This window comes from Scatophagus argus, chromosome 17 (assembly GCF_020382885.2).
Source record: "Scatophagus argus isolate fScaArg1 chromosome 17, fScaArg1.pri, whole genome shotgun sequence".
In the NCBI taxonomy this organism is placed as follows: domain Eukaryota; kingdom Metazoa; phylum Chordata; class Actinopteri; family Scatophagidae; genus Scatophagus; species Scatophagus argus.
The window spans coordinates 7,958,732-7,981,738 of NC_058509.1; the positions used below are offsets into that span (position 1 = coordinate 7,958,732).

The following is a 23,007-nucleotide window of genomic DNA, read 5'->3' on the forward strand; positions in this document are numbered from 1 at the left end:
TTTTTTTTACAAACTGTTTAGAATTTATCAGTTGGTATTAACGTTTGTAAAGACTGAGTGCAGTAATGAAATGTACTGACGTTTATTTTTCACTATTTAGAAGAATGAAGACTGTTTTGTTTTTGAAAAGAGGAAGCAGCTCATTACAAAGCAGCACTTTCTTGTCTTTTACATTTAAAAGTTTCACCTCTTTCTCATCTATTCAACAATTTAATAAAAATCCACCTTTTTCTGCCTTTTTTTTCTCCTGAATTGCCTCGTATGCATTGTGGAATTTCATATAATCCATGAAAGTGATGGTAGCTCAGTGCTTTCCAGTAAACCAAAAACCAAACAGTTGTAAGTGGCAGCCTGTGAGTCAGTCTGTGTCCAGTTAAACATGAAATGAAGCCCACACACATAAAGTAAGAGAACGATTTATTCTTAGTTCTGTTCTACAAAACTTTATTACAACATAAAGCCGATGAACAAAACTGTGTCTGCTGGAAATAAAAAGTCTCTCCCAGAAAAGATGCAAACAGCAATCACAGGTATGAAAACCAATATATGTACAGTATTTGTTGACTATTTGTGAAGATGGACTTTGTGCTTTGGAGTTGTCTGATTCTTTAAAAAAGTATGGACTTTTCTCTGAAAATGAAAATCTCATAAGAAGGTATTGAAGACATTAGCACCATTTTATATAAAAGAACCACAAAGACAACAGTTCCTTACTGTAATGCAGATCTAGAGTGGACAATTTGCCGTATTTCTTTTTCATAAAAAGGCCTTATCAACTAATAACTTTAACCTCTTTTTTCACTCTGCCAGTCACTACACTAAACTCTTGAAATCTCAAAAATACAGTGGAAATATTTTAAATGACATCAAATAAAATGAACACTTAACTCTCTCAAATGAAAACAAAGCCTATCTGTGCACTCAGGATTCTCGACTGAGGGGAAAACTTTGTGTCTTTATGCATCTGCGGTTCATTTTGTCCTGTTTGAGTGTTCATTGGTAAAAGCGTTTCATTCTAGCCACCTCGTCATGATACAACAGCAGAATTTAGCAGAGAAGACAAGGAAAGCATGGCTGACTTTTAAAATTTAATGTCCCAGTACTGCGGTTTCTCTTGAGTGGCTTCCAACTTGTCTTCGGTGGCGGCAAAGTTGTTGTTGGTCACTTCTGGGTGCTGGGTTGGACCACCAGCCTCTGAAAGGTCATTCAAAAGTTCAAGAGTGCAAGGTTAAGATTGGGCTTATTCTTTGTCTTTCTTTTTGTACCCTAAAATGAAAACCATCTCTCAATACTTGCAGACATCTTTACCTTGTCTGTCCGTCCACAGGTCCATACTTAAAATATAAATCTTTCAAAATGAATCAAAAATATAGATATAATTGTTTTTGTTTGGTTTTATTTTAAAAAAAATAATTCTAACATAGCTGGGCTTTGTTGTTTTTAGACAACAATCTGCAAAGGATTAAATGTCTTGTGGACATTATCTTGCCCTGTGTGACAGCATAAAGCACAACAAGATCCATGACTGTCAACAGTTCAGAAGAATATCATGAAGGCTTTTGAGGAATAAAGATTTGTTTGTCAGGTCTTTCATCTTACCAGGGACGCACAGGATCTGGGGCCTCTCCCACCTTCCTCCAGACAGACATCTGATCAGAGGATTTAGTCTCTGCTGGAAACCCTGAGCACAGTGATAACGCACAACTGCATTGGTCTCATATCTCTGTCGCACTTTTCCAAATATGGAGGTGTTTCGGACTCTGGGTGGTGGACCGCAAGAGGCTGTTGGAAGAGTTAAGATTATTTAGGTTCTCATTGGGGCAACACACAGAAAGAACCCCAAAGCAACCATATGAGGGGATTTCTGTTACTCACAGGTGCCTTTCTTGCAGGTGTATGCAAGATGATAGTTGCAGGGCACATCACTCCAGCGTCCGTCGTCGTGCCACACCATCACAACACAGTCTTCACCAGACAGAAAATAGCTGTCTGGTTGCCCTCGGTACCAGTTCTCATACAGCTGCATGCATGGAGAGAAGAGCCACAGGTGCATTTTCATGTGAGGATATAATAATCATAACATAGAGAAACTGTACTTAATGTTAATATAATGACATTTTTCAACTTACTTCCCCTACTTTTTGTGAGGTTATTTCATATATTAATACATTTTATTTAGAGGTTCCTCTTAAGGTTTTCTTACAGGGATAAAATGACAACAAATAAATAAATAAGTGACAACACCAACTACAGTAAAAATAAATAAATAAATAAATAACGCATAATAAAATAATAATATAATAAAACTCCTCCAGAGCCTCAGGCTGAGTAGTATTCCACATGACCAGTAAACTGATCTGCAGGTGTAAAATCAGTGCAATGCCTCTTTAAAGTTCTCAGTATTTTTTCCAGTAATAACATTGCCTGGACATTCCTATTTTTCCAGCAATGTCTCTCTCATCTGAAAACCTCAAGCACCAGAGTGGACTGGTTTTCTATGAGCTAGACCACATCCTTTGTTTTTCATATCACTCACCAGCGGGTTGCCATCAGACCAGCGGAAATCATCTTCAATGGTCTTATCGTTCAAACCAGTCCACTGGTATTCTTTGTAGTTGCCTGGTGATGAGAGTCAGGCTAATTATACTCAGTCCTCAAGAGACGAGAAAAAGATCACTCATGCATGATAAACATGACAGTGTGAACCTACTGTTGATGTAAGTCTGCTCCTCCGGGGTCATGATGGACACCAGATGAGCTCCCAGCATGCGACAGTGCTGCTCGGCGACCTCCCAGCTCAGGCGCTGGCCGAAGTGTCGGTAGCAGAAACCCTGGAACTTATCCCAACCTGGCTCACATTGCTCCACGTCTGAAAACATCACAGAGGACGAGACAAGACAGTCTTTGGATGTCTCAGCAGGTTTCACGCCGCAAACAATATCCCTTTAGTTACATGAAACAGCAGCCAGCTTGTTTGACACACAGAAGAGCTCACCGGTCTGACAGAAGTCTCCTCCGTATGTTGGCAAACAGAGACATTTAATCTGCCCGTCCCGGTCAGTGCAAGTGCCTCCATTGAGACAAGGATCGTCCGCACAGACATCTGTAACAAAACAGAGTTCAGTTCAGATCAGTATGCTGCTACTTGAGAGAGCAGAAGCCACATTCTGTGTATTTTGTTGTTAATTAAAGTAGCAGATGTATCTATAAATATCAGGATGAATATGAATTTACTGCACTAGAAAGATTTGCGCACGAAAGATACATATATAGAAGATGAATTTCTACAATTGTAATAATAATAGTGACGTATTACAGGACACATCTTCACATAAGGACATGTTGAAGCGTCAGGTTGCACGTGAGCCAGCAGATGGCAGCAGAGGACAAATTTCAGAGCATCACATGAGGTCAAACTCTTCAGGGCCACTTCACGTCTTTTGGGTGACACGTCCAACTTTGTTTTCAGAGCTTCTTTCTTTCCGTTTTCTTCTTCTTCTTGCATTCTTCATTAACAACACGCTTTTTAAATGATACATGTGCAACGTGCAATTACACTGCGTGACTAGGCTATATTATTCCAAAAAGAGTTAAAGGGACAGGTCACCAAAAACAACAATTATTTCCCCCATTATTGCAGTTTGATTTGCAGAAGTTTGGAGCTACACGCTGAAGTGCTTTACAATAAGCAGCATTTTGTTTATTGACTTTAACCTGGTGAAACATTATACTTGGAGAAACTCAAATTCAGTGGCACAGTTCCACATGATAATGAACAGACCCTGTGATCTGTCTTGATATGTCTATGTTCTGTGCAGGAGGAAGTAATTGTTCATTTTGGTCTTTAGATAAAATTACAGAATGTCAGTGATGTACAATTCGTGTTTCCTGTGAAAAAGGCTTCGATAATTTCTACGCAGTGTAGACATGTACAAGTCCTGAGTCACTCAGTTAATCCACTCGGTCGGATTCACGAATGCCCCTCTTCATTAACTCAGAGCTGTTGAGTTCCTGGCTATACAAAATTATAAATTGCACCATTCATAATCTTATTATAATCTACCCCATTTGTTCTAAGTAGTTGTTAGCAAGAGACCGTTGCAAAAAATAACATAAATTACAGCAGCAGTGGTTGCCATCTTATTCGTCATCAGGGAACTAGAAAAAACTTCCTGCATGGCAGGAAACATAGCTGATCTGGCTCAGTTGGATCAGGCTGTAACCAACTGAGCAAAGTGCCAAACAGAGCTGGACCCATAGGACTCTTACAGTCACAAGTTCCACCTACTTAGAACAAATGGAGTAAGATTTAAGGTAAATGAATGACACAATTTAGAGTTTGAATTTACATGGGTTGTCAGCACTAATGTTGCATTACATTACATTTATTTAATACCCTTATTAACTTTATTGGTCCCACAGACATGACACCACATAGCAATCTAACGTATAGCTAATATCTTTGGTGTTATGCCTGAAGCAAACTTTCTTTAGTACTATGTTCTACTCCAATCTTTAGTTTGAAGTGAAACACCACTTACTATGTGTTTTACAGTATGGGGGGGATATTACCTGCACCCTTTATTGCGTTGACTCAGACTTGCATGACACAAAAGGACTTTGGAGTTGGGTTTCACCAATAGGTTCTTGGTGATACTGACTCAAGAGACTCAAGAGACCAAAGTGATTCAGAGCAGTATACTGAGTGAACCGGAAGGACTCAAGTCCATACGCGGAACCAGATATGCCGTGACTAGCACAACATCATCACTCAAATATACATTTGTAGCTTTTCTTCGTTTAATTTTGAAAAGCTCACAAGGGACCATGTTTCCCTTCCTTTTTCCATGTTGACACATTCCTGTGTAGATGAATACACTTTACAAGAGAAATATCTGTTTGCTTCAAATGTCTCTGTCATGAGGTAGTCTAGGTATTTGAAAAACAAAAAGAGAGGTTGTAGTGCTGGTTTAATTTTTTAAATTTGTAAAAGAAGGCAAAATGAAGGCATGTGTGTCCAAACTGAAATTAAACATTTTGCATGTGAATTCAGTTTATTTGTTTCCTTTGACATCCTTTAAACAAGAACTCCCTTGCATCTGTCATTATACTGCACACACACACACATGCACACACACACACACACCACACACAAACACACACCTCTCAGAGTGTGTCTATGGAAGGTAATAACTGTTTTACATAAGTCAGATGAGAATCATGTGTGCTAAATAAAACCTTCATTTATTCTGTGCTGGCATCTCTACAATAACCAAAGATTTTTTTCAAGCTTGCACAGTAACAAGGACCTCTGTTCAATTCTCAGGTCTTCCTGCAAAAAGTCTGCATGATTTTAAAGAAGTGTTCGAGCTGAGATTAAATGTGAAAAAAATAGCAAAAGCATCTGCAAGCTCTCAATAGACAGATGAGTCACATTCAGTGCCACAGAATCTGGTTAATAAATTAAATTGCCTTGTCTTCCTTGGATTTGTTCTGCAGTGCTGTACAGTGGATACAACTTCTTTTAATGATGCTCACGTTTATGCCAAATCTATATAAGCCAATTTCTGAAAGGTAAATTAAACATTTTGCATTGTATGTAAGATTAGGATTAATCATGATAAACTAAAGTGTTAAGATACTAATTGAAATTACAAGATAATAATAATTGTCATAATGTTCAATTAGTCATTTAAAAATTTGACTCATTTTGTCATGCCTAAATTGGCTTCCACACAATGCACCACTCACTGCAGCTGCCATTTGTAATAGTGGGAAATAACTTCCAAGGAAACGTAATTTTACAAAAAACTAAAACATTCAAGACTGAAGGAAAACAAAATGGCAGTGTTATCAACTGACTGTGAGACGAGAAACAAACATAGAATAGTGATTTTCTCATTCTTACACCTCTTAACACAATACTGTGCACATCATGGAGGATGATGATAAAACAATAGAACACGACTTGAGTATGAAACATTAATGACCTATAAAGGATATTTAAAAATATTTTGCTTAATACTACCACTCACTACAAATCAACACTGAACAATATTTGTGCTTTTGAACATAATAACAATCTGTGCCTCTGGTACTACAGTGTTTAAAATAGCAGTAGAAGATTAGAAATCTGAGCCAAGAGCTTTAACAACTGACTTGTCACCTATGGATTAAATATAAAACATTACTGCTGCTGCATTGGTCAGTGCTGTTGCATTAAACATAACTGTAGTTACATTCCAGATAAAGATCAAGTCTCTTTATCATTTTACTCCCAGATGACTGCAAACACACTGTTAGCAAGAATAAAGTGACGGTGAAGAGAATAATTTGCAATCTTTGCAAATAAAAATCCTCTGACTAATATACACAGAAAAGGTTTAGCATTGCTATTACCATCTTGCAGACAATCATTTTAGAGGAAGCACTGAAACACTCATTCATAAACATACCAGTATATTACAGTACTTCACAGAAGTCAATCTATGGATGAAGAGGGAAACATCATGCACAAAAAGACTGGACTGTTGACAAATGTCAAATGGGAGCTGTCCCAGTGTGAGTATCTTGAAGGGGAGGTGGGATCACAAGAAGAGAAGTGAGGAGTGTTTTAAGGTGAAGCGGGAGGAGTCAGAAGGGTGAGTGGGCTTTCTGAGACAAAAAAGTGAAACAAACGTGGGAAGTCGTTTGAAAAGGAGGGGAGGGGTTTTACAGAAAATGGAGCAAAGGCAGGTTGGGGCAGAGGACAGACCACGGATTTTAGTGCATCACTGCGTCGAGTAGCAAGAGGAGCACAGTTAGGCTGATGAGAGTGGTTTTAACATTACCTGAAGCTTTCCCTGTACCGCCTACAGCTGCCCTCTCATTGGGCAAGATAAGCAGGGTGGGCGGCTGGGTGAGACTAAACTCAACATCCACCAGACCTTGATCCACAGGGGGTATGAAGGCTGTCACCTTCTGGGGCTCAGTTGTCTTGTGGAAAACCTTTGGTGTTGAGGTGATTGGGCTCCAGGTGCGTTTGGACCAGTGTGTGGTGGTTGTGATGGAAGTGGTAGTCGTCTTCATGGTAGCAGCAGTGGGTTTTGTACTCAAGAATGAATCTGGAGCTGCTGTGGAGGTGATGGGTGAGGTTCCTCTGCTGTACTCTAGATTATTCAGAGACTCCTGGGGTCCAGTTTTGACCAAGTTAGATGTTTGTGAATTGTGAGGAAAGACCGTAAAATCCTCCTCAAAGCTTGAAGCGATGTTAGCTTCTTCTTCTAGGGTTGGTTCAGTGTTAGCTTCTTCTTCTTCATGGGCTGGGGCAACATTAGCCTCTTTGGGGTTTGGGCCAACACTAACTTCCTCCATAAGGGTTGAGGCAACATTAAGCCCCCCTTGATGGGTAGGGGCAATGTAAGCTTCCTCATCTTCTTCATCATGTACTTCATGGGATGGGGCAACATTAGTCTCTTCAGTGTTTAGGCGAACACTAGCTTCTTCTACAAGGGCTGGGGCAACACTAGTTTCCTCTTGAAGGGTAGGGGAAATGTAAGCTTCTTCTTCTACTATTGTATTGGATGGGGCAACATTAGCCTCTTCAGGGTTTGGGCCAACATTAGCTTCTTCTACAAGGGTTGGGCCAACACTAGTTTCCTCTTGAAGGGCAGGGGCAATGTAAGCTTCCTCTTCTTCATCTTCTTCTTCTTCTTCTTGAACTTCACGGGATGGGGCAACATTAGCCTCTTCAGGGTTTGGGCCAACAGTAGCTTCTTCTACAAGGGCTGGGGCAACACTATTTTCCTCTTGAAGGGCAGGGGCAATGTAAGCTTCCTCTTCTTCTTCATCTTGTACTTCATGGGATGGGGCAACATTAGCCTCTTCAGGGTTTGGGCCAACAATAGCTTCTTCTACAAGGGTTGGGGCAATGCTAGTTTCCTCTTGATGGGTAGGGGCAATATAAGCTTCTTCTTCTTCTTCTTGTACTTCATGGGATGGGGCAATATTAGCCTCTTCAGAGATTGGGGCAGCACTAGCTTCCTCTTCAAGATCCGGGACAAAGTCAGTTCCTTCTTCAAGGGCAAGGGCTGGGGCAACATTAGCTTCTTCAGTGGTTTGGGCAAAGTCAGCTGCTTCTACAGCGGCAAGAGATGGGGCAATATTAGTTTCTTCCTCAAGGGCAAGGGTTGGGACAATGTTGGCTTCTTCTTCATTGGATGGGCCAGTGGTAACTTCTTCAGATGTTGGGGAAAAGTTAGCATCTTCTTCAATGACTAGAGTTGGAGTAATATCAGCTACTTTTTCAGGGGCTTGAGACAAGGTTGAGACAACTGTAGCCTCTTCTTCGAGGGTTGGGCCAAAGTTAGCCTGTTCTTCAGGGGTAGGGGCAGCATTAGCTTCTTCCTCAAGGGAAAGTGTTGGGGCAATGATAACTTCCTCTTCCAGTGAAAAGGAAATTTCAACTTTCTCTTCAAGTGTTGGAGAAACTTTCATTTCTTCTTCAAGAGTTGGGGTAACTGCAACTTCCTCTTCAAGATTTAGGTTAACTTTATTTTCCTCTTCACTGATTCTGCTAACATTAATATTCTCTGTAACGGTTGAAGCAACTTTAACATCTTCTTCAGGTTCATGTCCACTTGCCTCTTCATATCTAGTGGTCACAGTATCCAAATACACCCTGTAACCTGATGTTCCATACCATGCTGCAGTGGCATCAGTAGGCAACTGAGAGGTGTTCAACCCCTCTGGAGACTCAGTGGTAGCTAGACTTACTCTAGAAACAATGTTTTCTTCAGAGTTTGTTGTGTGCAGTTGTATTTCCCCATTTTCCACAGTGATTGAGTCTTCAACTTCTAAGCTTGTACTTCCCTCCTGTCTTGAAATGGAGGTCTCCCACAGCTGTGGTGCAGTGTAGAGGATATCCAAGCCTGGCTTGTCAGAATAGTGTGATCCAGTCGAAAGTGTCAGATCAGGTAGTGCAGTCTGAGATTCAGCTGGAGCAAAACCAGCGGAAGCAGAATGTGGTGGCTGAGTGGTGAAGCTGGAAGTGGGAGACTCTGGTGTGGAGATGAAGCTGACTTGATCGATGTCAAGGTCACTCTCTAAAAAAGGGCAAAAAGCATTTTGGAGCTGTAAATAGATATTTTCAGATGAAATATTCCTTGCTGAGAGTTTGATGGAAAGGTACCAATCGCTTATCTGAGATGACAATCAGCAGCAATTAGCTTTACACAAAGACTGAAAATAAGGAAAATGCTAGCCTAACACTGTCAAAAGGTTAAAAAAAAAAAATCCACTTTCTAGCATCTCTAAAGCTCACATACAAATATTTATATATATAATTATAATTTATTATATATTTTGTTTAATCCATACACCAAAAGTATAAAAAATGTCTTTGGAGTGTTACATGTTTATTATTTTGTTGTACATGCTACTTTGAGAGCTTTAGATGAGCTAGTCTCAGGATTTTCTCACCTTTCGGCAGAGCCAGGTTAGATCCTTCCCCCCTGCTGTCATTTTTTTTCCTTCTCATTTACCTCTTGTTAAGAATTCAAATAAACGTATTTCCCAAAAAGGTTAAATAACTACTTCAAGATGTTTTACAGAAGAAATTTTATGTTTGACATACCTTGAGAAATATCACCAGACCCATCCTGAGGTGTCCACGATGAGGTTATCTCCTTGATAGAAGATTTTGTAGTTTGTGCTGGCTGTGTAACAAGTTCCTCATCTTCGTTTGAGGCATGAGTTGAGAGAGACATCTGCACTGTATCTCTGACTGATGTTTCCTCCAACTCCACCTGAACCACGGGATGAAGGGTCACCTCCCATGAACTCTCCTCTTGAGTATGATTGCTGTCTATCTCACTGTAATTGGCTTGTGATCTGTTTAAATTCAAGTTGTTCTCTTGTATTTCTTTGTATTCATTTTTTCTCTCGGATGGTTGTGTATTCTCTTCAAGATTTTTTTCAGATTCTGTCTGGTTATGTGTGTGAGGTTCAAATGATGATTTGGGAAACCCTGTGGTGGTTTCAGGCTCAGACTGGTGAAAGGTGAAGTTTACGTTGTTGAAGGAATCTGTCTCGCTGTAAACACTGGGCAGTAATGATGTGTTTTGGGAGGAATCATTTTCTATGGGACTGATGGTGCTGTTCATCAATGCTGTAGGATGCTGGGAGCTCATTTCTGTAGGAGATGAAGTTTCATTCATTGCCTGAAGGAGGTCCAGTGTAGGTGTGGTGTTGAGGGAGGACTCCGTCGTGTCTGATAAAACTGTTAGATGTGTGTCAACCAGACTCTCTTCAGTGGAGGGGCTGGAGAAAAGGGGAAAAGATTCAACCACCCTTTGAGCTTTGAGCTCCACCTGTTCTGCATGTTGGTTCAGTTGCAGCTCTTGATCTGTTTCCGTAAGAATAACAACATCTTGTCCAATGTCTTCATTCTCTGTGGCCATATGGTCCATGGGAGAGTCGGTATGAGCATTTCTATTATCTGAACAGGACAAATAAGTGTGTAAACATTACATTTAAGAAATATATATTAAAAAAAACATCTGTTTTGCTTTCTTTATTCCAAATATTTTGATGTGATTTAGCCATAAATATTTATACATTGCAAATAACTAAAACTTGTATTCATGTTTTTTGTAACATCCGTTACAAATGTATTTTAAACATAATAATACAAGAACAAAGGCCAAGCAAAGACTGATTACTGTATATGCAAAGTATACATACAAATATATTTTAATTTTTTGTCATAGTAAATGGCTTGCATTTTGACATTTTTTAAAATTCTATTTCCAAAAACTTTTTGAGACACTCACCTTTGAAACAATAAACGTCATGAAGGCTGGATGGATTTGGGAAGCCAGTTTGGTTGGTGAAGCGGTAGAGGGTCTTGACACCTGCCTGAGGCCCTCCACAGCGCTCCCTTGGGGTTATGATGGGATATCGGACACTGCCATCAGACAGCCAGCCAGGGCTGCAGCGGTCCAGACCTTCACTCCATGCCAAATACAGTTGTGCTGTTGTAGCCAGCTCTGCTCCTGCTGCTCTGCAGTATGACTGCGCCTCACTGAACGTCAACTGCTGTGGGATGGAGTCGTGAAACACCTCCCCTGCAAACACAAAACATTTTCAGAAAGGTTCATTGTTTCATTTTACCTTATGAACAGTATTTCACATTTTCTTGCTACTATATGCAGATGTAAAGGAAATGGCACATTGGTGTTTCAGATATTATTCGCCAAGCACAGCTTATTGCAGATGGAATGTCAACAGTGAGTTGTGTTTGAGGTCATTTAAAAACTTTATTGTCCACTACAGGACACACAGGTCATTTTAAGTTTAATTTAATTACTCACACTTATGCAATAACTGAATTTAAGGGATCCTAATCAAAAATGTAACTTTATAACTCAATCAATATCAGAACTGGCCTAATAACTTAGTATGATTCAGACTGTAGTTAGAGAAGTAGACATTATTATTCATACCATCCATTTCTTCCATATAACAATAGACATCATACAGATCATCTGGATCCATTGTCCCATAGTTTCTCACTCCTGGTTGGCCCTCCATGTCCCCAAAACAGCCTTCACGGGGCACTTGGATTGGGTACCTACATGAATGGAAACAATCAGAATTTCTCACTCACACATTAAAGATGAAAACCTGATTTCTAGTGCAGACAATGCAATTCCCAAAAATACCAAACAGACATGAACAATGAATAAAAGGTTTAGAGATAAACCTACAATATTTGCATTAAACAAATAGGTAAAGCCGTGAAAGCACCATGCATCTTTAATTTAAAGCTGAGTGAGATACCTGACAGACTGGTCTGCCAGCCAGCCTGCATCACACTGCTCATAGCCGTTATTATAAGCTGCCAACAGCTGGTCAGGAGTGGCAATTTGTGCACCAATGTCCCCACAAGCTTTCTGGGCCTGATGGAAGGAAAACGCATATCGGCCCGAAGTATCTCTATAGTGGAACACAACCCCTAAACACACACACAGAACAGAAATATCTTTTATTGCTACACTGCATAGTACCTCCTATATCAAATATATATAGCCACTTAAATGCTTGCAAAATGTCACTGATGATCCACGTTTGTCATTTTGTTACCTTTAACCTTGAGTTGTATGAGGTCACTGGCATCCTCCAGGCCCTGCTGCACCTCGCAGCGATAATGACCCGAGTCACTAGAGCGTAAATCTCCCAACCACAGTGACAGATCATCAGGAGAGGAAGTATAGTTGAGGCAGGCAGCGCGGTCCCGATATGCCTCATTTATCTTCACTCTTTGACCCCGTGCCACCAAGATCTGCGTCTCCACCCCACCAGACACCACAGTCCACTTGACCCTTGGTGCAACAGGGGAGGAGGAGGAGGAGGGCATAGAGGAGAGAGATACAAAGCAGGGGATGGAGATGGAGCTGCCCAGTGGGGCGGAAACCGGGCCTGAGTGGGGGATGTTCACCTGGAGCTGCCAGATGTCATCTGCAGAAAGCGTGAAGAACAGAGCAGCTCTGTAAATTCGCTGACAGTAGAGGAGAATGGCCTTGTTTTGTATTCTCTTATTACTGTGAACAAATACTGAAACTCGGCGATAACTGGAAGATTTATGTACCAAAAGCTGATGGAGTTTGGGTGGGGAAGGCCAGCGTGAGACGACAGACTGCGATGAGAAGCGGAAGTACTTGGAGATGTCTATGGACATAAAGAGGAAAATACAGTAACAAACTGAGGTTATACAAAATATGACACATATAATCATTAAGGCACAAAAATGACAGATTATGCTTATCCGTCAGGGTCGCAGAGGGGCTGGAGCCTATCCCAGCTGACTATGGACAAGAGGGTGGGATCACCCTGGACTGGTCGCCAGTCAATCGCAGGGCCGACACACAAAGACAGACAACCACACATGCACACGCTCACACCTAGGGGCAATTTAGAGTAGCCAATTAACCTAATGTGCATGTTTTTGGGATTGTGGGAGGAAGCCGTAGTACCCGGAGAAAACCTACGCAGGCACAGGGAGAACATGCAAACTCCACATAGAAAAGCCCAGAGCGGGGTTCGAACCTGGAACCTTCTTGCTAAGAGGTGACAGTGCTAACGTGCTAATGTAATGTAGGCTAATTAGCACTGAGGGAAGTATGAATGTCTGTGCTAAAATTCATGGAAATTTTTCATTCAAAACTACAAATGTCGAGCTCATGATGCCGCTAATAATGAAAAGTCAGAGGATCATTAAATTCATCCCCTGAAGACCAATATTGTATATATACTTTTTTTATATTGCCTTGTATATATATTTTATATATGCCACTTTTTATTTTGCTATTTTTAACATTTTGTTTAGCTTGTCGTGTGTATTGCTGCTGCTGCACTGCAATTTCCCAGCCTGAGATCAATAAAGTATATCTATCTATCTATTTAATGTCTAGACAAAGAATGGCTGGATTATGCTATTATCATACCAGGTAGTGATACAAAATAGCAGGAAATTTGCACTCAGTCCACTCTTACTGACATAAATAGGATGGAAAAATGTCATTTATCATGTTAGTATATTTTGCAGGGACAGTTCTCATTGATCAACAGTACAAAAAAAAAGAGACAAAATTAGTCCCGAAGTCTATTTATAATTTGTTAAAAGGACAGATGTTAAAAAGGGACCCTAACATAGAATAAATCACATCATGTCAAAAATACCTTACAGCGTAACAGAATAAATACAACAGCACCAAAGACCAAGGGACCAATATAAAATTGAATTAACATCTTTCTTTCAATAAGGACTGATGATTGTAGCTACCATAAAGGCAGGATTTAAAGCAATTGTATAAGACTGCATTAATTATAGTGAACCAATTAAAGCAGTAAATGAATGCATATGTCATACTTTTGGAGAAAATCATTGTAACCTGCTAATTTTGGTAGAAGGATTCTTTGTTCTATAATTTAGGAGGAAAGTCCCTTAAGTAACTGAAAACATATCCCAAAACTCAACTATGAAGCATAAAAGAGCGACTTCTCTGGTTCTCAAAAGGAAAGCTGGGAGCACAGGCTGCTAACCACAAGCCATTCATCACCTCCGGGAGCTAATGACACGGTGTCTCAGCCCAGCAGAATACTGCCAGCTCGCCGTCACCAGTCTAGCCCTGTTATTAACCCAGCAGGCATAGCAAGACGCTCACAGTGACCTCACACAACCTCCTGAGGAAGCCATGATGAAGTTGCAAATGTTCATTCATTATTAAAAAGCAGCACTGGCTCCAAATTACTTATCAGGTTTCATAGAGTGCCTTGACAATACAAAAATGTGGCACAATCTTACTGCTTTTCAGTCATATGAAGATGTTAACTTGGGCTTTAGGAAACTGTGAGGGATAGTTTTTTCACAAAAATATACAAATCCTTAAGAGGAGGAATACCACTCTGTAAAAATATTCCATTACAAATAAAAGTAAAGCATTGTAAATGTACTCAAAATATCACAAGTAAAAGCATCCATTACACAGAGTGACTCCTGTTTGTCAGTGAGTCATTACCTATACCTCTTATCTGGGAGGGGGAGCTGGAGCCTATCCCAGCTGACTACGGGAGAGAGGCGGGGTTCACCCTGGACTGATTGCCAGTCAATTGCAGGGCTGACACACAGACAGACACTCACACCTAGGGGCAATGTAGAGTAGCCAATTCGCCTAATGTTCATGTCTTTGGGATTGTGGGAGGAAGAGAAAATCTAAGCAGGCACAGGGAGAACATGTAAACTCCACACAGAAGGGCCCAGACCGGGATTCGGACCTGGAACCTCTTACTATGAGGGGACAGTGGTAACCACTGCACCACCGTGCCGCCCGACTCCGTTTTGTGTTATATTATTATATTACTGGATCATTATTATTGATGCATTTACATGTAAGAAGTACCCTACTTCAGACTTGTAGTTGGTGAAACTGAAGCCAAATTTAATTACTTTTTATTCTATGAACTGGTCATATATTGCTTATGAAAAATCTGAAAAGTCAAATGGAGTGCAAAACTGCAATATTTGCTCCTTAAATTATATATCACATAATATAAAATGAAATATAATATACCTGTAGTATAAAATGGAAATACTTAATGTACAAGTACCTCAAAACTGCACAAAGTACAGTACTTTTTACTACTGTCTTTAGGAAAAAAGAAAGAAACAATTTACAAAGAAGAACCAGATTGTTTGACTGTTGCCGATGTTTTGTGTGTGTGTGTGTGTGTGCGTGTGTGTGTGTACATTTGTGTGTGTGTGTGTGTGTGTGTGTGTGTGTACATGTGTGTGTGCGCACCAGTCTCAATCATTTCATCAAGATGAGGTTTTAATAAACAGACATAAAATGGCAGTATGTGCCACTGACGGACCATCCATCCAAAACTGGCATACATTTACTATACGTGTGGTCAAGATGGTAATAGACCTAGCAAGGAAAGAAAAACAAAGATCAGTGCGTAAGAAGGGAGCTACAAGCTCAACAAGCACTGATAAGGTTCACTTTTCTGCATCTGTATATCAAACACATCTCTCGTATGAGTCTGCACAAACACATCTCACTAACTTGTGTCAAATTAAATGGCCTTCGTTGACGGCAGAATAATTGCTGTCTGTTTCCTCGCCAGCTGGGTGGACTCCACTGGGCTGGTATCACTATTAGTATTCTTGAGAAGAAAACGTCTTACAAAACGCGAGCAGTGGGCCAGGAGGACAGCTGCACACTGTGCTTTCACTTCATACCAACTCCCTCACAAAAGACCTCAGGGAAAATTAAAGGACGGGGCACTGGCGCGCTTGCTTGCTTTTTCCCTTTCGTTTCTCTCCTTCTTTTCAAGGATGGAAAAGGAAGTTTTAAACCACCGAGAATCGTTCTGGAGCAGGCTTTGTACAAAAGAAACACTGCACACCGTTTCAAATGGTAGTTGTGAGAGTGTGTTCATATTTCACTTTGTGCATTCAGAGAGATGACGGAGAAGAAAATCCTGGTTGTGGCTTTTTTTGGGGGCGTCACATTTTTCTTTGGCCTCACTGTCACCAGGCACTCTGCACTCTTTTTAATGAGAGTAACAACAAGGACAAGTCAAGCTGAAATCAATGCCACCCACTGCATTTACAGGTCTAAAACTGCAGCCAGTGCATTAGACACAAGCAGAACTAATCCAGTCTGCTTCCCTCACAGAAACAGACAAGCTGCACAGTAAGATGTTGGTCATCAGTGGAGAGGAAACTCGAAAACATCTGATTAAAAATAGCACTGATAACTGTGATTGTTAATGAAATAACTAAGGGGCATTAAATCAGATGCTGAGACCCCTGACGGTGCTGCACTGGCAACTAAAGCTTCCTCACTACATCTTGTGGATGGCGGTCTGCAGTACTCTGCATCAAAGTCAATTAAGGCAAACCTCATCTCTACCAACAAGCTGGAAAACAACCACTGATCCCAATTTAGCTAGGTCAAAGAGGAACTGATCTGACTGATGTGAACTTGGTGTAGAGCTGAGCTGGGACCAGCACTGGTATCAATGGGACTATGATAAAGTGAACCTCTGAAAATGCAAAACAATTTAGTTTGTACTGTCACAGAATTCATATTAGCCAAAGTTTCTAACAACCAAGTGAGTGTTACTGCTTTACTGCATTTTCACCTCCAGTTTTCCAGTCTATCAGTCCATGTCATATTGTCCATTAATCTGATGCTTGGCTGATATCTTCGAATCTAAATCAAATACTTTCGTGAGAGTGTAACACACAGTGTGTAGCACACAATCACAGTAAGATCTTATAGTAACGTTTCAACACAAAGTAGTGATGAGAAGTTCAGTTCCTTAAAGTCGGTTTGTCTTGTTCAAATGCCATCAGGGAACTGACTCATGAACATGCAGGCTCCAGATGTTGTACAGACATCTCCACAATGTGTATCTCAGCTCTGGTCATTGTATGCTACAGAGTACAGGAAGTTGCCCCTCTCTGACCTAACAGGACCAATTCACTCAATGCCACTCCTCCAGTTCTGTGCACCATCACATATAACACCTCCACACTTCCCATGAGTTGTATTGCAGAGTATTTCTCTGCACCTCCCAAACTGTCTCCCAACAAGTTGGCTACATGTGAAAAGCCACCCACCGCCACCGCCACCACCACCCGGTGTGCCTGGAAAAGAGTCAAAGGACATTTCAAACAAACACCTGATCTCAGACCTGACTCAACATGTCTCTGGACCGACCGCAGTTAAGCCTGACCAACCTTTATAGATCAAGGAAAGACATTTTTCCAACAGACAAGAAGGAGGAAAAGCTTGCTGACTTTGCATTAATCAAAGAAATATATAAATCTGAGCTTATCTTGTATTGACAAAGTCTTTGTTTGCCTTTAACCAAATAAGGGGGCATTTGCCTCAGCAGTGACAGAATGCTTTCAAAGATGTGAACTTGATATTTGTAAGGAAATAAATTCCCTTACTCCAGCTTATGGTACAGGATTTTATTGTATCCACACTGTATTGACTGTTTATTGTTTCACAGACATTTGTTTCAAGACTTTCTCAACACCAGAAAACAGAAAGAACGTAATGAACCATTCTTCATTAGGATCTGCAAACCTCAAAATGACCTGTACGAGTAAAAGGACCGCTACAATCTTCTTCTGGACTTTGATGCCATTATGCATTTGCAGTATTTTTTACTTTTTTACCATGTTGTCCTACTTGATATTTATTAGCCTGTTAGATTGAGTAACCATTTCATTTTCACTTTAATATTCACTTTGGATATTTGAAGTGATTAAATTATGATGTGAGGAACTATGCATAAGTCTAGAAACAGTCTAGATATGATCATCAGCCTGTTGATCAGAATGCCTGCAGATCTGCATTATACTTAAACAGTGTCCATATTAGGACTGAAGTTATGACTAAAATGTGAGTCTGATCTACAGAAATACAGTCAATCATCCAGACACACTTCATGGTGCGTCTGCTTTGGTTGGGACTACAACAAAACTGGACTACCAAATTCAAGACTGAGTGTTTTAAATTAGTTTTAATCAGAAATTTCATCACTCAGTTTGCACTCTGCACCCACCCCCTCCTCCACCCCCACGCTGTCTATCTCCCCGTCCATTTATGAAGTCCACCTGAACCCTAAGGAGGAGAAAATAAACACAAGAGGGAACGTGTGCACTTAAGACAAAAGCTTCTTGTGTCTCCTGCAGGGCAAAAGAACACAATCTTATGACCTTAATGCAACAGCATTCATGTTTTCATAGCAATGAAAAGGCATTTGTATAAAAAAAAAACAAAGAAAAGAAGAAAGATAATTTTAAGCGTGTGGCTTCGTTTGTTTTCTTCTGTTTCGTGCTCATCAAACATCATTTGGTTGGTGCAGCATCATTTAACTTATCATGGGGGCTGACGATGAGAAGGGACAAAAGCCCTTATGAAACACATCCAGTAGCCACATGCTCTGCTAAAACACAGTGGGTGGGTTCAGGCTGTGTAAGAAAACCAAAAAGAAAAAACAAACACAGAGCCTATTACACGAAGTTATACTTAATTAAGTGCGTCAGTTCCTCTTAATGACATTTTCTGGGGAGAAAATGAACCACAGGCCACAATTTCAGGACCTCCTCTGAGGACAGCAACGAGACCACAGCAATGCAATTAACTGGCGAAGAGGGTCATTTTCTGAAGTGACTCAGTGGTTTAACATCATATTACACTTTTCTTTTGCATTATAAATTTAAAAGCACTAAAACAAAAAAAACGTATCAACTGCGTATCACTGACACAACAGCCTCAGAAACAGAAATGCCTACCGGTTTCTTCTCAGCAGCATGTCAGCTGATGCAGGATGGACTGACTTCTTGGCTGAAAAAACAAACTATTTTCCGTCAGCTCCTCTCAGCTTGCTGCAGTGCGACTGTCCTGTTTCGGGGTGGGAAGCGACTCTGCGAGGCTCTGTGCAGGTATGAGGGACCTGTGATTGCTGTCCGACCGACTCCGAAGCTCGGAGAGAAAGGAGGGAGTTGAGAGAAAGTGAAGCCAGATATGAAATCCTGAACTGCCCACTTTTTCACCCAACAATCGGGATGGAGATGGCGCATGCCTGTCAAGGGGGATTAGGAGGGATGTCATCTAAAATAACCGATGTTATAGGCTATGAAGTGGAGCCTGCGCTCGGGAGATGACCACTTACACGCTATTATTATTTTTTTTTCGCCTCCCCTGCAGGAAAGCGACAAATGCATTGAGCGTCATTTGTTTAAAATAGGATGAGTTGAGTCAGCGCAGCAGCAGCAGCAGCAGCAGCACAGAGCAAGCCGCTGATGCTGCTGCAGGTACTATTGCAGCACAGTCACCTATACAGGAGAAGGGAGGTGAGGTGCTCCCTTACATCAGTTAAATGGACTGCTATCGCCACGAGGAACTCCTGTATGCATCATCACTGGAGTAATGAGCAGTTTGCAGCATCCTGCAGCTGCTCAGCCTTTTACAACTTCAATGTGAAGGTTGTGTTTGATATCAGCATTTGATCTGAGGTGAAGTCAGTGTCATAAATGCAACCCCCTCCACTCCCAAAAGGTCACAAAGGCATTTAGTACCAAAAGATTAAAAAATAAAAATACTGCATAGATTATCCTCTAAGCTAAGTACTAGCTTTGACTATTGGTAATTAACTAAAAATGTGTGTGTGTACTTTGTGTGTATTATGTATCCTTTCATCTTCAAGAAACCAAACTGAACTCTTAATTTATTTGTTCCAAATGGTTGAAGGTGAAGGCAGGATGAAAAGCTGGGAGTGACAGAGCAGACGAGATACGATTATCGTTCATATGGCAGTAACAATGTAGACTGTTAGACGGTCTCATCTGGGCAACATTTACAGTGACACACTTTTTTTAGTTGTTCAAACAGAGTGATGGTAGTTTGAAGACAATGAAATCCTGCCTGCATGCTCACCTCTGCACACCTGGAAAACTGGAAGGCAGCTGGTGTTCAATCTGACAAGCACTTTGTTCAGCTGGGGCTGTGGAGCAGGTGCCCGTTTCACCCAGTCAGACACAGTGAATGGTGCTTTGTAGTGGCCATCCTGTGGTGCGGCAGCAGCGGTCAGTGCTTCACACACACCGAGGAATCTGACACCCAGATATCAGCAGGACTGTCTGGGAGGGAAATGTCAAAGCTGAGAGCAGACAGTCAGATCTGAGGTGTGATTCGCTCCAATTTTACGCTCCAACTCTGACTGACTGTCAGCAGTAATGCCCACCGTAAGACATCGTCCTCAACTATGGACATCTGTTTTCTGCAGCAGGGTGGTGTAATGAAAAAGAAGGACATCCTTTAAACTGAAACTGAACAATTGTCAGTCCAGATTTGGATTGTGGATTTCTTCAAGTGGGGATATGTTACTGACAAAGACCTCATGATAAGATGGAAAGATCCAGATTAAAATAATTTTAAATCACATTTAAGATTAAAATGCTTCTATTCATTATCCATTCTGCTCATTCTGTTAATACAGCTGGATCCTTTTATTTTTGCTACTTAGTTTTAATTGACTAATTTGTGTATGCATAATATGTAGCAGTTTTGACTGTACTTGCTACTTCCACCACTGATGCCATAAGCTTCATTTAACATTTTTGTAATATGTTCTATAATACCTTATGCTATATGCTATGTAGAGTATTGTAGAGTTTTGTCTGTGAACTGCTGCAGGTCTGCTGCAAATCAACTCAGACCTGGACGAGGGAATCAAAGTCTGGAAGGAAAAGTAAGAGCAGCGTTCAGCTTCTAACTGTAACATACTGAGATCATATACAAGAATCCACTGAGAGCAACTAAATTAGACCAAATATAGTTAAACATGCATGCAGGCCATGCCTCAGACCTGCATACAGGCTAACGTTACATTTTCCAGCAGGCTTCAAACAACCAGCCTATAATTAGACGCTATCATTATATTGTAGCTGAGCTTAGATCGTGAAGTGAGTCAAGAGCAACACTCAAATTTAGTTTAAAGTGTCTTCAGATGTTCTGGAGATGTTCGAGGCAGATTATAATGTCACGGAAGCAGGGATGAATTTCTGAACTCTTTCCTTTATGAAAAAAAAAATCTGCACGGCAAACTCATATCTACCCATGGTAAAAAGTGACCACAAGCACATATTTAAAACAAATTAAGCTTCTTTTAAATGATGCTACATACTGTAATCTGACTTTTTAGGAAGGCAAACTTTGACTCTGACACGTGCCATACCACCAGGTGGTATTCATTAGCTTACGTGGCTGAGAAGCAAAATGTGACTCAGCTAAAACACAGAGCCAGTTTATTTTTAATGTAGTCTTAATTCTGCTTGAGTCATGTTCAGTGGTTTCATTTAACTGGCTTACCAGAACTGCTGTCAACTTACCACAGAGAAGAAATTACAAGAGGGCCATTATTAAAACTCATGAAACCCTGCTCAAGTTAAGAGATCATAAATCTTTGTGTGTGTGTGTGTGTGAATGGAAAAAATAAAGACAAATGAAGCAACACAAAGGTTCCACCTCACCAGCATCACAGCTCACCTTGCTGTAATCCCAGAACGAAATCCATACAGCACTCATGCAATGACAGGAAAGACGACCAGCCTTTGAATCATTTTTCCTCCCATAAAAGCAAAACCTCAAAACCCTGTTTCCGCTGACTGGCTGCTTTTATTCCCTCTTGGATGCAAAGCGGCAGTGGCAAACTGGCTCAAGAGGGACGAGTCTGGGAAAACTGCTGCACTCATCCACTCTCGCTGGCCAAACCGACGGCTTGCCATGCTTTTTGCATGATGTTACTGCACTGACCAGAAATTAGGGTTTGGAGGGCCACTGTGAAATTTTGACGCAGTTATATTATCTGTGACACATCGTTTTTATGTGTGTGTGTGCCTGTCTGTGTCACTGCCTGGCAGCAAAGTTAGTTGCTTCTACAGCTGGAGATCTGGCAACAAGTAAACTTGGTCTTGGAGTAAATCAATACTGGTGGTTAACCAGTGAGGAAAATCAAACTTGGTGCGCCTTGCAGGCCGCCTCCCTCATATATCATAGATAAATGCACTGTACAGAAGACTGCTCTTCCCTTTGAAAGATACAGATAAACCTGGATATTTATATCTGCAAAGAGCCTTTGTAAGGTAATTTTAAGTGTTACTGGACAGGGTGGCAGCCCTGGAAAGGAAAAAAACTGCTGAGGAATACTGAGGATATGCAACCCTACAATTTTTGACCAGTCACAGAAAAAAAAGATTATAAAATGTTCTCTGCTTACATTTTTTTTTTTTTGGTCTCTGCTCCCCATTTTCATTGGCTGAAATTAAAGACCACACCAGGATAAGTGTGAAATCCATAGTTCTGTGGATAAAACTGCGCTTTCCTGAAATGGCCTTTTCTCGTGACCAGTGTGAAGCACAGCTGTGCTATAATAATATCGATTAATCATCATCATGATATGCCACATCTATCAGGCGGATGGATTATATTGGCAACAGAGAAATACTCACTAAGACAGATTTAAATGGAGGTGAAAGCCTTTTGCGTGCACAGGAAATATCTTTGATCTTTAATTTAAGCTCATAAAAAGTTGTAGCAGAAGCAGAAGTGTTGCATTTATGTTTTTGTTCAGTGTATTTAACCGTTCATGTATATTTTCACCACATTTTATCTCCCTACACGATGGTCTTAATGTTGTTTGAACAGTTTTTCTGCACTCAAGATATAATTCTCAGAAAAATACTTAATCTGTTGATTATATTCTGCAATAAAACTGCTCGCAAACTCGTTCTAATCCCAGCAGTTTTTTTAAAAGAAGACATTTTCACATGTGAAAAACTGCCCTACATGACAGAAACAACGTGCAGTGCTGCTGTATAAGAAGTCAAACGAGGTGAGTGAAAGCTTTGTTGAAACTATCAGGTCTGTGAAGTCTCCTCCC

The 23,007-nt window shown here is 40.7% G+C and overlaps 1 protein-coding gene across 1 annotated transcript; it reads right to left on the reverse strand.

Annotated features, from left to right (window-relative positions):
• Positions 1–647: 647 nt before the first annotated feature.
• LOC124075009 (brevican core protein-like) lies at positions 648–19,347 on the reverse strand. Its single transcript, XM_046418401.1, has 14 exons — positions 18,860–19,347; positions 12,629–12,708; positions 12,124–12,498; positions 11,821–11,995; positions 11,484–11,611; positions 10,812–11,105; positions 9,614–10,477; positions 6,831–9,083; positions 2,996–3,103; positions 2,711–2,869; positions 2,537–2,619; positions 1,876–2,020; positions 1,600–1,782; positions 648–1,194 (listed from the first exon to the last, which is right to left on the reverse strand). The coding sequence occupies exons 1-14, from the start codon at positions 18,877–18,879 to the stop codon at positions 1,082–1,084; spliced, it is 4,980 nt and encodes a 1,659-aa protein (XP_046274357.1). The 5' UTR covers positions 18,880–19,347; the 3' UTR covers positions 648–1,081.
• Positions 19,348–23,007: the final 3,660 nt, after the last annotated feature.